The 15,128-nt window shown below is 33.3% G+C and overlaps 1 protein-coding gene and 1 pseudogene across 2 annotated transcripts in view; one reads left to right on the forward strand and one right to left on the reverse strand.

Annotated features, from left to right (window-relative positions):
- Nucleotides 1–6,477: 6,477 nt before the first annotated feature.
- RIOK2 (RIO kinase 2) overlaps nucleotides 6,478–15,128 on the reverse strand; it is a 21,020-nt gene continuing 12,369 nt past the window's right edge. Inside the window, exons 7-11 of one of the 2 annotated variants that reach the window (XR_002777293.1) lie at nucleotides 14,754–14,846; nucleotides 13,496–14,020; nucleotides 11,764–11,857; nucleotides 7,581–7,841; nucleotides 6,478–6,632 (exon numbers count right to left, since the gene is read on the reverse strand). Coding sequence is in view for 1 of the 2 variants with exons in the window: in XM_011378417.2 (XP_011376719.1) it covers nucleotides 7,677–7,841; nucleotides 11,764–11,857; nucleotides 13,496–14,020; nucleotides 14,754–14,846 (877 nt within the window). In the remaining variant the exon portion in view is untranslated. Of the gene's footprint in view, nucleotides 6,633–7,209; nucleotides 7,842–11,763; nucleotides 11,858–13,495; nucleotides 14,021–14,753; nucleotides 14,847–15,128 lie in introns of those variants that run through there. The other variant, XM_011378417.2, reaches the window with a different exon arrangement.
- Nucleotides 12,061–12,182, forward strand: LOC111732027 (annotated as a pseudogene).

A 15,128-nucleotide genomic window follows, 5' to 3' on the forward strand; every position in this document is an offset into this window, starting at 1 on the left:
ATTTGTTAAGAAAATTAATCTTCAACTTCCACAAGACTTTTCTAAAGAAAGTAAACTAGAGAACCCCAAAACAGCTTTGCAAAGATAATGTCATAAAAATATCATATTTTAATGTTATATTTTAAGAAATGAAAAAAGAATTCTAGAAAGGTAGATTATACAACATTCCAGTTAGTATAGTTTCTTCTTTCTCATTAGGCCCTACCATTCAGCAGTTTTCTGAAACCTTTGCTTACTTATGTACTTCTTCCTTGCCTGCCATAAGGACATTTCGCCTTAAAGTGCTATTGTAAGACAGTCTAGAAAAAACAACTTTGTGGTTTCTTACCATTATAATGTGGAAAGCACTTGATAGAGATAGAAGAGCCTGAGAAATCCCTGTGCAATGTGTCTATCTTAGCACAGATTCTACATACAGTTCACATGTTAGATTTCACTGTCAATCATAACCATTTGTACAGGGATAGACCAAAAGCAAAATCAAAGTATTGGAACAAGGGTAGATGACTACAGTGAAAACCAAAATGATGTTTTTACAAAACCTGTTAGAGTACTACTCAGAAGTATGAGAAATGACATCGAACTGACATATTCAGTGATCAAAACTTATCAACCAATATTAGAAGAGGAAGACTCAATGCAATGGCACACTTACCAAGCTCTCAGCAAGTATAGAACTCTTTCAGAAGATGAGATATCAAGGTGGTATATTTTGCACAAATTCATGCACAATGTAACAAAAAAGTCTATGGAAACAATATTATTTTGCTAGTAAGGAAAAGGAAATGCATTCCTATCATTCCAGTAATATTTTTGTTGTTCAATAGCTCATTTCAGGTATAAAAATTATAAGGAGGCAGGGGCCACTAATTGAAATAACATTCAGAAAGTTAGAAAACATAATAAATGCATCAAAGAATCATCTTTAGTCAAAAACAGGAAGGAATCCCCACCATACTTCTTGCTTCCCACTTCATAATCTGCTCTGCCGTGGAGAAGACTGGGGTAAGTGAAGCAGAACAGTGGCCGGTAGGTGAGGCTGCAGTAAAGTTGGAGAGTCTACAAGTCTTGAAAATTTCAGCACAAGGCACGCAGACTCCAAAGAATAGGTCCACAGTAACCGAACCTGAGCCAATTTATAACTACTTATCTCTAAGGAATCATGTGACTGAGGGAAGGAGAGGCTGCTGATTGAGATTTAGGAAGGTTATGGTCTCTGAAATAATTTCTTAGTTTACATGCTAATACTGCCTTGATTCTTAAAAATTTACAATTTAAGATATATAAAATGAAAAAGAATTGGGGTCATGCGGTTAAATACAGACAACAAGAAATTTACAAAAGCAATGAGAAATGACTGACAGCAGCTCCTTCCAGATTTCAGTGGGATATGGGTAGGGCCTAAATGCTGGATTGGCAAAAGAGGGTTAGAGCTGTGTGTGTGCTTTTAGGGGTGTGTGGGAGGGTGAAAGAGGGCAAGGGCCAGGAAGAAAATAACTTTGCAGAGGTAATGGCTAATGACTGGTAAGTATCAGCTTTGTTTAGCCTCAACTAGGAAATGACCAGTAGGAGGAATAAATGGCTTGTTAGCATCAACTTTATTTTTTTTTTTCACCTGAGAAGGAACAAGTAAAGAGAATGAAATGGTTGCTCAGTGTTAATTTTACTCTCAATTGAGAAGGGACCAATGAGGTATTTGAATCAAGCTATTAATGAGAGGGACAGTTAGTAAGGGAACTTCAGATTACTAGATAAAACGAGTTTAAAATCACCGGCAACATGAAAGAACTTAATCTCGGACTTTTTTTCATTAATATATATGACATTTAGGAAATCATCAATAAGTATTAATCTGTTGAACTACATGAATTAGAAAATTGATTAATACTCTACCTACAGATTAAAGAAATATACATTTCCTCATTTTTATAGAAAACTATGAAAGTGCTTTCCTGAAATAATTATCCTCTGCACCAGATAAAACCAGTAGTGAACTGTCCTTTTTCCTTGCCAGGGCAGTCAGTCAACACTATTAACCAGAAAGCACAACGAAAGTAAACTTCTTGTTTATGTGAGCTTCCGTTTTTTATATATATATATATGTATGTATGTATGTGTGTATATATATATATATATACACACACATATATACACACACACACACACAGACATTACATATGCAAAATATATAATGTATATTAATATATGATTATATAATGTGTGTATATTTATTTGTGGATCCCGAATGAGCCCATGTCATCTTGTCTTATGTAACCAGTTACCCAGGCCTGTCTTGGTATTTTGTTTCCAATTAATTCTCCAAGCAATACTTTGGAGGCCAAAGATATCATTGGGAGAGGCTTTGCTAGTTCATAGGTTAACACTTTAAGGATAAACTCAGAGTTATTTAAACATAGAATTTAAATGTTCAAATTTACCAGATTGGAGATAATGATGCCAAGCCCTTGGGTCAATAGCTATGTTTGGTGAAAACTGACTACCTTAACTCTGGCTGGCTGACTTCTAGCTTAATATCTATTTTGAAAAGGAGTTTAAAATTTTTTGGTTTGTTTTTGGAGTGGATTTTACCAGTAGCCTTTCTTTTTCATAAAAATTTATCTAATTATTGGTCCCACACCCCCTGCATTTTCTTGCAACCCGCCTCCCGCCCCTGCCCCTACACACAAACACACCAGATCTCACTGTTCAGGACAGTAATTTATTTTGTTAGGTGTTCAGGAAAAACCTTTATACGAGTTGTGGCTATAAAGTGATGATATTGGTTCTAAAAGAGGTGTCTGAACTCCAGCTGAGTCTTGAGCCACTCTTCAAATAAAAAGAGATGACGTCTTCTATAAGGGGCATGCTGAGGGATGATACCCCCAGCTGACATGGGCTAACTGGAGCTACTTTTACTTTCTTTAGATAAAATCATGTTTTGGGGGTAGTTGTGTGGAATGTTTAAATATTTGCAATCAATAGTGAGAATATTAAAATGAAAATCTGGACTATGAAAAATTAATATTAGAATAAAACAAACATAGGCAGAATGTTTATTGGTTATAAACAAATGACTTAAACCTGAGATTAGTTAATGGAGATGTTAAATTCAAGCAAGCCAGTAATTTCATAGCTCCATATATTTTAGATGAAGCTTCCTGTAAAGACTGCATGATTAGAATGCTCTTAATTCAATTCAGGCTACACTTATGGATATGCTTACATTAAGATAAAAGCCTTGTGCCCATCCATTTCACACTGTAAGTTATAAATTCCATTTTACTTCCTATGCAGTCACTACTAGAGCACTGCACTTAGCATACAGACTGCTGACACAGAAGAAATATTTTTCAAACTTTGTTTAAAGGAGGAGGAATAGGAAACTGTACAGAAAGGGGACCTAATTTTCTATATACTGAAAACTGGAGAAAGGCCAAGTAGAGAATAATGTATTCTGATCCTCTCAAGGTACCTCAGTAGCCTTGAGCTCAAAGCAAAACAACTACTCCCCCAGTACCACCCTGCTCCTCTCCCACCTCCCCATGAAAAAACAGAAATATCTGACTTAGGCTTCGGTCTACTGAAATGGGGTTTCTTGGGCTTGTGAGAAGATAAGAAGGCTTATTATGGAAAACAACAACAAACTCCCCCAACTTTGTTTTCTGAAAAGGAAGGAAACTTTCTGGAGGATTCAACCTGGACGTGGTTGAGGACTGTCCCCTCTCCTACCTTCACAGGACCAGGAAGGCAAGTTGTGGATCTTACTAATTCTGCAGAAGGCACCTCAGGGCTTGATACAAAGCTCTAAACTGCCTGAGTATGATGGTTTTCCTCCTAGTCACCTTTCTGGTACTTAGCAATTCCATTTTTCCCTCCCACTCACTCTCAACCTTATTTACTCTATCTGAGCTTGGGCAAGTAAATTTACAAATATATGTTCTCATCTTAAAATAAAAACAAGGTCATAAAGAACCTCCATAACTCTAGCATAATAGGATTCTGTTTTACATTGTCTTAACCTTAGTACTTAGGCCGACTGAGCAACCGTTCAGATTCTCTTCCAGACCCTCTCCAACCCACCGTTTAACAGTAACAATACTCCCTTAGTTCTCCTCCCTCCTCTCCCCAATCAAATCATTGCACGGCTCAAAATCTACAATTGCTTTTTCCTAATACATCAAATTAAACCTAAAAATTCAAAATTGTCTTTAATTTGGCTCTTTGTAGCACAACACCCATTTCCTAACTGCAGCATAACAAGCATACCACATTCGTCTTCTGGATTTTCTGTGTGATTTCCTCTTTGCAAGCTCTTTTTCAGTCTTCCTACTCAAAAATCCCTTTTTCAAAATGACTCACCAAATTACTCTGGCCTTTCACTTCAAAACTGTCCCCTCAGCAGTAGTCACTGGTACCAGGCTCTTTAGTATAGTCCACTTTGTTCTACCATGTAGTTGTGTTTCTTCTTGTCTTTAAAAGCAGTGGAGGCTTTCAGCCAACAAAAAGTTATCTTAAAAATGTGTACTTTCTTCTAATATCACTTTGTACACCAAACACTTAGAAAACTGATGTGCGAACATATTTTTCTTACTAATGTAGACCAAACTTTGTCTACAAATAGCAAAGATATAGTAAGAAAAATTTATCTCCAGTGGTTATTTAAAAAAAATGGAAGCACATAAAATAACATTTGTATTAAGCCATATTCCTACTTATAGAATTAAGCCTACAATAATCTGATTCTAATGTTATATAAAATATTAATTTTAATGTCATTATTTACAATATTAAGGTAAAAAGAAAAACCTGCGGTCTTTAAAATCTAACATTAGTCTTTCTAAGTGTTGTAGGTTTTGGGGTTATCCCCACACTCCTGGTTATTATACAACTGTGTTAGCTCATGGCTATTCTGAACTTTACCTCATCCTCAGTCTTATGCAGATGAATGAGATGGTTCCAGTACTTCATTAAGCAAATCAAGGTCAAACTGAGATATGGTCTGATGCTCTTCGGGATGTTCTGAGGAGGGATGAACGATGAATACGGTGAGCTTGAGTCCACCCAGAGTACGAAATCTGTGACATGGAATAAACCTACACCTCAGGAAGTGCTCTCCTGAGAACCTTATGGACTCACCCTTCTATCCTGTGAAAGTAGCTGATAAAACTATAGGGCAGCAAGTTTACCAGCTGAGTTCTTGAAGTAGGCAACTATGTGTTTTGCCAGAAAATTTATCAAGTACTTGACTAAGAGAATGATTATCTTGAGCTGCACTAACCCTCTGGTTAGCACTTTTTAAAGATCTTTATGGTTCTAGGGAAAGTTCAAAGACAGCCAGATGTGTGCTAAAGAACAGACCAATAGCAACCAGCATGACAAAGTCAGCAGAAGTATAAACTGCGTATATTATAGCAAAAGCTTATCTAATGGAAATAGCAAGGTGATGATGCAAGGCTACAAAGCATCTGTGCATCTTGATAAAAACAGAACACCAAAAGGATCTAAGTTGAAATATCAGTGACCTTGAAAATAGGAAAGATTTCTCTGGAATCTTTCTTTTGATAACCTTAGGTCATTTGACCAATGCTTAAACATATAGTATGTATCTGGCACTGTGCTAAACTCCTTACAGGTGTTATTTAATCTTCACAACAACCCTGAGACAGACACTATTAAATGTCCTCGATTTTACAAATCAAGTTAGGTTAGAGATGCTACAGATAATATTTGAGGTTTGGGAAGTGGCAGAACAAGATTTAAACTTGGAACTCCCAGATTCAAACAAATGTTTTGTTAAGAATCTCAATACACAACTTAATATTAAAATTAAGCTTAATTGTTGTTTTTGCTCACAGTTCACTATGAGTATTTTAAAATGTGAGGATTGTATCTTATCTGATAGGGCAAATTCTCTAATTTCTAATTGCTAGCTAGCTACTCACAAACATCTTTTAAAAACAATTGTTATGATTGAACTCTGAATCATCTGTTTATGTTTGTGCATTTGACTGATTTGTTCTGTGACCCACAGGAAATCCTTAGCTATTAAGGTTAAGATCTATGTTTGTCTTCTTAGTTCCCTAAATAGTAATTTTATGCAGTAGGTATCCAAAAGTGTTCCAAGTCAACTGAGTAGGATGAAGTCACATTTTATTCTCAATTTGCTTTTGACACTGAATTTAAGAAAATGTATTTTAAAATAAACGTTCTGTGGTTCTAGTAAGCTGTCTTCAATACTATTTTATGTTGTTAAAATGTTTTACAATAGACAGATTATAAAAAAAAATACATGAATTTAAAGACACACCTAAAATTCAAAGCTATGTACTTTCAGAAAAAGTATAAATTTTCAAGGGAAGTGGGTTTGATATTTTCTTGTACTTATATTATTAAAATGAATTTATTAATTCATTTAAATAAATTCATTAATTAATAAATTTAATAGGAATTACACATAGCCAAAAAAATTTTCCAAAGTTGAAAGGTAATCTTTATTAATCTTGGAAAACTTATTTCCCCTGGTAGATCATCACAGATGCAAGTAATTTAAGGTCATCTTGTCCAAGAACTGTGGGGTCACATTGCCATCTAGTGGTCATTTTCTGCTGCAGGCACTGTCCCTTTCTGGCCTACTAGAGAGATGTTGAAGGGATTTGAGTATCATCAGGTACATATACTTACTTAATCACTCATTTCACAACTTACTGATTATAAAGTCTCTGAGGGAGGAACCATGTTTTATGTATTTCTTTCTTTCTTGTACTCAGTATTTGTTAATGTTGAAGTGAAAACACGTTCTGGAATCACCCAGCTAAGAATGTTAACAAATTTTTTCATTTCTCTCTTTACCTCCCACACCCCTAACTTTTCCACTCCTACTGAGGCCTGAAGAAAAACTGACTGTAAAAACTGCGGTGGGACTATCACAAGTTTCTGTTCCCATGACCATATTACCAATTTAAATAGCAGAAAATAAAAATTATGCATTCCTGGCTTATTCTTAATACTAGAAAATAAAAAAATAGATGGTAGTGAATTTTTTCAGTGGTTAAATAAAATGCAACTAAGTTATTAAGCAGAATTTCAGAAAGATGAACATCATTAAAATTATAATTCTAACAGCTACACTTCACTGGATGCTTATAAAGTGCTAGGCATTATTTTAAGTATTTTCTGTGTACTGCCTCATGTCCTCAAAACAACTAGAAAGTAGGTACAAATCCAATTTTATTTTATTTTTTACAAATCCAATTTTAACAGTCCAAAAAACCGATGTGGTCAAGCAGAGAAAGAGGGACAGAGAAATATGACTTGCCTAAGGTTGTTTTCACTACTAAGTGAAAAAAGCTAAGATTTGAAACCAAGCAATCTATCTGTTTTTGGTAGAGAACAAAAAACAAAAAAAGTGATGTTTAGATTTTAAATACCCAAATATTCTTAATAAATTATTTTGAAATAGCGTTTAGCAGATGTACCAGTCAACTGGAAAACTAAATTGCTTTAGTAGAATTACTATAATTATTTCTTAGAAAAGGTGTATTAAATGAGTCAAATTTATATATAAAAGAGGGTTTATTTACCTATGTATAGATTTGCCTCTGTCCAAAAGAATTCTAAAGGTGGCTTAAAAAGAGATCATAGTAACTTTCCAAAAAATATTCAAGATCTTAAATATATTAATCTCCCCAAAAGCTAGCTGCTTCCAAGCTTGACTTAATATTTTGCATGTTTTCTCTCCGCTGCTTGGTAAATATATTTGCTTCTCCTTTTTGCAATCGACGTCTGACAGTTGATTTTTGCTGTTTTGTCAACTGACGTTTCACCTTCTGCTTCACCAGTTCCTGGAAAGATTTCATGAATTAGTATCACTGATAACTGACCATTTAGATAAGGAGTAAACATTCAATAAAATAAAGATTTTACATTGCTAATGTTTCATATTTGTGTTAAGTGCCTGAATTTTTAAAATACTAATACTATACAAACCAGTAATAAAACACTAAATTGTTATAAAATAGGACAAATTACATTCCTAATTAGAGAAATATAGAATATAGCAAAAAGTATAGTCACAATTGTTTGAAAAAACAGCATAGTGCCACCTAGTGCCCATCAGGAAAACTAAAAAAATAACCACAAAACCAAAATACCTCAAAAATAAAACAATCAAAAACGGGATAAAAACTGCTTGTTCCTCTGCTTTCTAGATAAAAATAGGCATGTCAGTGTAGTGGGAGATTGTTTGAAAGTATTCACTACTATTAAAAACATACCTAAAATATATCCTCATAACCGCAGGTGTAGAAATGACCTGATGGCAGCAGTTACCCATGGAAAAGTCTTCATATGGTTTTTTGGGAGATGCGAAATGCTTTCTCATAATAAATAATCATAAATTTAAATGATTTCTTATTATTCAGGACAAAGGCTGCCAATGTCACAAGGCTGTCAAGGTGAATAAAAATTCTGAATATTCCATTCACAGTAACCTTTTTTTCCTCTGAAGCATTACAGCCTGTTATTTAATTGTATATAACCTTGCATCATCCAACTTATCTCCTAAAAAAAGATATATATACTGCAAGGGTTGAAGCATGGGTCTCTTCTTAATATGCCCCACCCTATAGGGACATTTATTAAAAATATGTCCAGTTAAAAAATTAAAGAATGATGATTTGAGAAGTAAAAATGGGTTAGAAGAACTAGTCTGCCTAATGTATTGCTTCTTGGATTGCATATATATAATATAAAACTTGAGATCAGATGACTTAAATGTAGACTGGATTATTTTACAGTAAGCAGACTATATTCAATTAAAAAGCTTTAATTAATTATCCTTCTTTACTTCGGTCTAATAATTTTCAATGGGAGTAAAGATAAGAGAAGGAGGATGAAACAGCGAAAGAATCAGAACTCAAGTTCCTGCAGAGGCTGATACCCCATGAGATGCAGTCCCCCAAACCTAGGAAGGCCAGCGACTTACAAGGATTTGGTTTCCCAGAAGTTTCAGAACTGAAAGCAGCGTTGGCTGAAAGTTTAAAATAAGAGTGACTGGCCTCTAGGACCCTTCCCTACTCCAGGAAGCCAGGCAACTCTCATCATCCCCACCCTAGCAAGAGACAAGCATCTTCTTTACTACAACAAAGACAACAGCAATACCTTCAGAATTCTGAAGGAAAATTATTTCCAAACCACAACTCTAATACTTAAACTTCCAATCGAGTTTGAGGAAAGAATAAAAAAAACGTTTTTAGTAATAAAAACTCTCCGCAAAGTTCACTCGATACTGGAATCTATACTGCCAATAAAGAACTAAAATCAGTAAGAGAAAGAGAAGGAACTGGGAAAGAAGGCATCCAATAGGAGATGAAAAGTTCTAGGAAAACAACAGTAGAACATACACCATGTTTAAACTGGGGGAATTCAGAGAGGCCTCCAGAATATTTTTAATTAAAAAAAAAAAAAATCGATTTCTCTTCCACATATTCTGCTGAATTTCCCCATGGTTCTTCACTTCAAGGAGTCCTTAAGATGATCATACCAAGCAGTTGAAGAAAATAAGATATTGGATTACCATGCATGTATCTCGTCCCAATCCAGGACAATTTACAAATCCTGTAAGGTTAATTTTCTTCATGTTAACAGAAGAGGGAGAAATATCCCATTCTGTATGTTTTTTTAAATGATGAAACATGAAATAAAATTCTGGTGTACCATTTCAAGGAGTATATATAAAAAAGTCAACAAAACCCACATATATTGTTATTGTTTGTTGTTGATGGTGGCTGCATACATATTAAAAAGAATATTTAATTATAATTAATGTTTAATTATAATTTAATTCTGTTGCGTATTAGAAAGAACAGGGTGCATAAATGGCAACTTTGCCAATAAACAGGAACTAAAAAAACTATTTTAAGGAGGAAAATAGAACTAACAATTATAATTTCAAAGAACATAGAGAAAATCTTTTACCTCTGCACAGACCCTAAAACAACTATCATCAAATTAATGAAGGTACAAAATAAAGTTCATTTTCTCCTGACCTTTTTAACAAATAAAATGTGACCTTAATGTGACCAAATTTCCAAAAGAATGTAGAGTTAAGATGATCAATTTGTTTCCAATGACTAGAGAAAAACCTTGCTTGATCAAGCTAGGGTAAAGATATCTTTTTTCTCCTTAGAAGGCAAATTTGTATTTTATAATGCAATTCATTGTAGACTTGACCCCATTTTAAACTTTAAGTTCCTGCTGTTAGCAGCAAGGGAAATGGGATAAAAGTCAAGATCTAAAGATAATGTCAGTGCCATTACCTTTACATCACTTTTAAGACAGCATAAATTAGAATCTAAAGAAAGTAGCATGAATTAGTAATCTCACTTTTCTTTACAGGCAATTGTCAATTTTATACCACTGTAATAATATATAAAAGCGCTTATGCTTTAAATCTGAGAAATCATAAAAAGGAGGGTAAATCTCAATAAGTATAGAAAATATCAAAGCCAAGAGTGAACAGGAAACCATAAACTATGAGAAATTCTTAATAAAGACAGGTGATAATACTTAAAAGATTTTTATCTTTTAAAATAATCAACAGATGTTTCAGAGATTACATAGATTTAAATTTTATGTTTAGAAAGCTGGTAAGCTACAAGGCTATCAGAAAAGAATATATAAAAATCAATATATTTCTAGAATTCCATTCTTATTTTGGTCTGACAAGCTCTTAACTTGTCTTTGGTCTGACAAGTTTCTATTATCAAATAACGGTCCCAGAACTTCTAAAAGTATGATATATTATAAAATACAGTACTCATTTTTAGCTTGTTTTTGATAATTCAGATTTAATTTTGTAAATATCCCTTATTACCCACCATAGGACATACGTTTTAATTTACTGACAATATATGTGAACTTGGAAATGAGAAGTTCAGGAAAAAAAAAATTTTTCTTTTGAATTCGTTTTCCATATAATTTCATTTTCTCCTTTTTACCTCCTAAGCTGATTTTCTTCTTTTGCTCATTTTAAGTTATCACTGAAAACTGCTTTCAATGGTATTTAACATAATATCTTTAAACAGAAGGAAAAAACCCAACATACTGATTATGTAAATTTATCTCTCTCCTTAAAATCTACAAAGGAAACAAACTGATTCTTCCTCTTGGGGTAGTCCAGGGAGAAGGCTGGCATGCAGAAAAGCAGGGAGGAGCTGGACTATTTGTGCTCATTACCCTGTCCAGAAAAATGTCCCTTACAAATTCTTTTGGACGCTGCTGCTAAATGTCCAACACTTGCAATATCCAAAATTTTTAAATTTCTGTTTCAAAATTTAAGAACAAACTAGTGAAGCAGATACATCTTCACTTCTGCTGCAGTGGTGTCACTAGCTGGGTAACCTTGAGCTTGAGCAGTCATGTAACCTATTTGGGCCTCAACTTCCTTATTGTTAAAATATAAGGATGAGATTATATGAGAATCTACAGAGTGGATCTAAATTTCTATGATTTTATCCTTCAAATTCAAGCTAATTTACATGCTGCCTTTTCCCTGAAAGCTCTCATCATTCCAGCTAAAAGCTGGAATGTAAAGTACTCTCTCTCCTATATTACTAAATTTGTATTTACGATTTTACACTATTAACATGTGAGGTCCAAATGGCTGAGACTGTCTTGTACATCATGTAATCCTCACAGTACCTTAGCTCAGTAATCTGTCCACAGTAGTGAACTAAAAAACATTTGTAAATGTTGAATAGTTACCGGAGGAATTGTTGAACAGCTTAAAACACTGCCTGCAGAAGTAACACTCAGAGTTCTTGTCCTATGTTCACAAATATCTTCCATATTTTCATCTCTAAAATTAAAAAAAAATCACAATTTATCTAGTTAGTTTTTATAGTTAATTATGCTTTACATGATAATAAAACTTAAATATAGAATACCTCAGAAATAGTATATTTAAAACTGTGAAGGTAAAACTACCCACGATTCAGCCAAATATATTAACAATTTTCATTTTTCAGCATTCTGATAGTCACTATCAAAATTTCAAAATATATCTACGGCCATGCTACCCTGAAAAGCCCGATCCCATCTGATCTTGAAAGCTAAGCAAGGTCGGGCCTGGTTAGTACTTGGATGGGAGACCACCTACCTAGGAAGACTAGGTGCTGTAGATGTAAAAAATAAAAAATAAGGCATTGTAAGCTTACAAGGCCCTTGCAATCTGTGAGGTCAACAAAGGGTTGCCTAGCCTAAAAATTAAAAAAAAAAAAAATTCAAAATAGTAGAAAGTTTTGGCCATCAAAATTTGTTACCACTTAGCCACAATTCATGTCTTTTCCCCACAAATCTGTCTCTTACAATCTAAATCCTTGAGACACTTTCTTGCCATCTTCCTAAACAAAAGCAGATGTAATGGGAACAGAGACAGTACTTTACATGGTCTACTATAAGGCAGAAAAAACTGCAATGATAGAAACTAATTTGTTTTATACATTGTTTAAAGTTTAATGCATAAGAAACTCAGAGATATTAACTCTTAACAGTTAATATTTTTTGGCAACATGTTATCTTTAATTTTTACTTTGAATATTAAAAATTTTACCCAACATATGTTCAGAGAAAACAAATTATTCTGTACTTAGAAGACTTATATAGTTTTAACTTATATAGTTTCTTTTATTACTTACTCAAAATCCTGAGCCACTGCCACTCTTGATTTTAATTTAATTTTACATGTTTATTATTCAAGTGGTAATAGTCTTGAGTCTCAAGATATGGTTATAAGGAAAAGGAACACATGTTCCTTTTGTGTTTTGATTCACAGTAAAACTCTAACAATAAAGGCAGCCTTAGGACGTAAGCTTGAACATGTATTGAGAAACGCCTAATAACTGTACTGCTGATTTAATTTTAATTGTCATATTATTATTTTGAAATAAATAAAACTATATTTCATTAAACTACCGTTCTTTGATTCTGGATAAACTATCCCAAATCTAAAAATTAAATTTTAGATCTTTTGCTAAAGGCTGAGGCTGATTAATATTTCTAAGAAAAAAATTCTTAAAATATAAAATTAGATAATTTTACAAGAATGAATAAGAACAGAAAGTTCAAAGTACCAGAGAAAATTCACTGTAAGTAGATATTTTATGGAGCACATTTACTGCAGATTTATCGGCCTATACATAAATCAAATATACATTAGGTGTATAATTATGAAAATATATGATCTGTATTAATTCTCTGAAAGTAATCAGTTTGTATTTTAAGGCAGACTGCTTAAAATTGAATCAATATGCTATCTAGAATAAGGTCAATTATAGAGAATAATTGGAATTTTAACAAAAGGGTTATTTGCTTTCATTTTACACATAATGGAACAGAATACAGCTCTGTCACGTCATGTGAAAAAAATATTTACCAGAATTGAAAAAAGTATAGTTCTCCAGATTAAAAACAAAAAGCAATCAACAGAGATCTATACCTGAAAGGCCTGAATTCTTTGTTTAATGATGACAAGGCAATCAGATGAGGGCATTCATCTTCGTACTCTTCAGAGCTCATGGGGATTCCGCCTTGATTTATTTTGCCATCTTGTCTGGTGTCACTTTCAGTTTTGTTTTTCTCCCCAGAAAACTTAGGTGCAGAATTGTTTTCAACAACTTGCCCTTTCAATTCTTCTAAAGCTTGATTAAATTCAGTCATTTCAAAATTGTATGTATCATTGCTCTCCTTTGACAAACTGTCTTCCTTTATTTCTTCAAGATCTCCAGATGATGTGCAACAGAGGTCAACTGATTCACCTATAGAGTTTTGTTCACTTTGATTTTCTGATCTACAAACCTTTGCTTTTTCTGACACCTCTTCATCAGAAAATGAGAATTCAGATCCCTCATCTGTTTCAATATATTTATCATCTGGACCTACTGGATGAAGCAGTTCATCATCTGCCTGCATTTCTTTTGTGTAGCCACTGGCAGACACCTCTACATCAAGAGAGTCTTCCCTCCTAGAAAAAAAAGAATATCAAGCATTCAGAGAGAGGAAAAAAGCCATCTGACACGGAAAATATTATTGATGAATTATAACTCTCAAATGAGTTTAATAGTTCCGACATTTAAAGATCTTTCTTTACCTGAAATGTAATACTTAAATTACTTAAGTATACAAATGTAAAAGATATGTGCTGGTTGTCATTTATAAATAAAATGACTGTGAAAAGCAATATCTATTAGTAGAAAGATTATAAAACCTTTGATATTTACTAAAGATTTCTCCTTTTAAATTATGTCAACCATCCTGAACCAGAAAATAGTATCTTAACTATGTATATAAAATGAGAAAATATGGCTTCGAGAATGTACATATAATTAAGTTCTATGAATCAATTAAAGATATCTCCTGTTCTAAATAATGAAGAAACACAAATTCTGAGAAAAACTTGGCTTTTCTTAAAATGGATTATTCACATAGCATCCTACGTTGAATAAAAGTTCTCGAATTTATGAGAAATTAGGTATGTTCCTCCCCCAAATTCAGTAACACTGCCTTAATGGACCAAAAGCAGGTATTTTCTAGTTTTTAAGTTTTATTTATATATGACACAGCAATGATACTCAACAATGATTATGTGTTGAAGATCGCTATTTGGAAATTTTTTAGATAAAAGTGTTAACTTTTAGAACTAAATAAATCAGGTCTTTAACAGAGTTCAATCATTTTCAGCACTGCAGAGTACAAACCTGATATCACTAAAGGTTGGATAAAGTTCACTTTCATAGCTGAAACGTTTGATGAAGAAATCTCTAATGCATTTAACATCTCTGTCAAAATACCTGCAAAAACAAGAATCATTTTTGATATAGGCTTTGTTACTCAATTTTTAACTCATTAGTCTATGCCAATATCCTTATGTCATTTGCTATGACATTTCTACTTCTTACATGAAAAAGGATGTTACTCAAAAGGAAAAAAAAAGAACTAGTCAACAGTGTATTTGAAACTTAAAAGCAGAGGAACTAACAAGGATCTAAGCTGTCAAAGGTATACAGTTCCTATAGTTAGAAACCTCAAGGTTTCCTCTTAGTATGTGTTAACAGACATACTAAGAGAAGGTA

The sequence above is a fragment of the Pteropus vampyrus genome, unplaced genomic scaffold, assembly GCF_000151845.1.
Source record: "Pteropus vampyrus isolate Shadow unplaced genomic scaffold, Pvam_2.0 Scaffold11, whole genome shotgun sequence".
Lineage (NCBI taxonomy): Eukaryota > Metazoa > Chordata > Mammalia > Chiroptera > Pteropodidae > Pteropus > Pteropus vampyrus.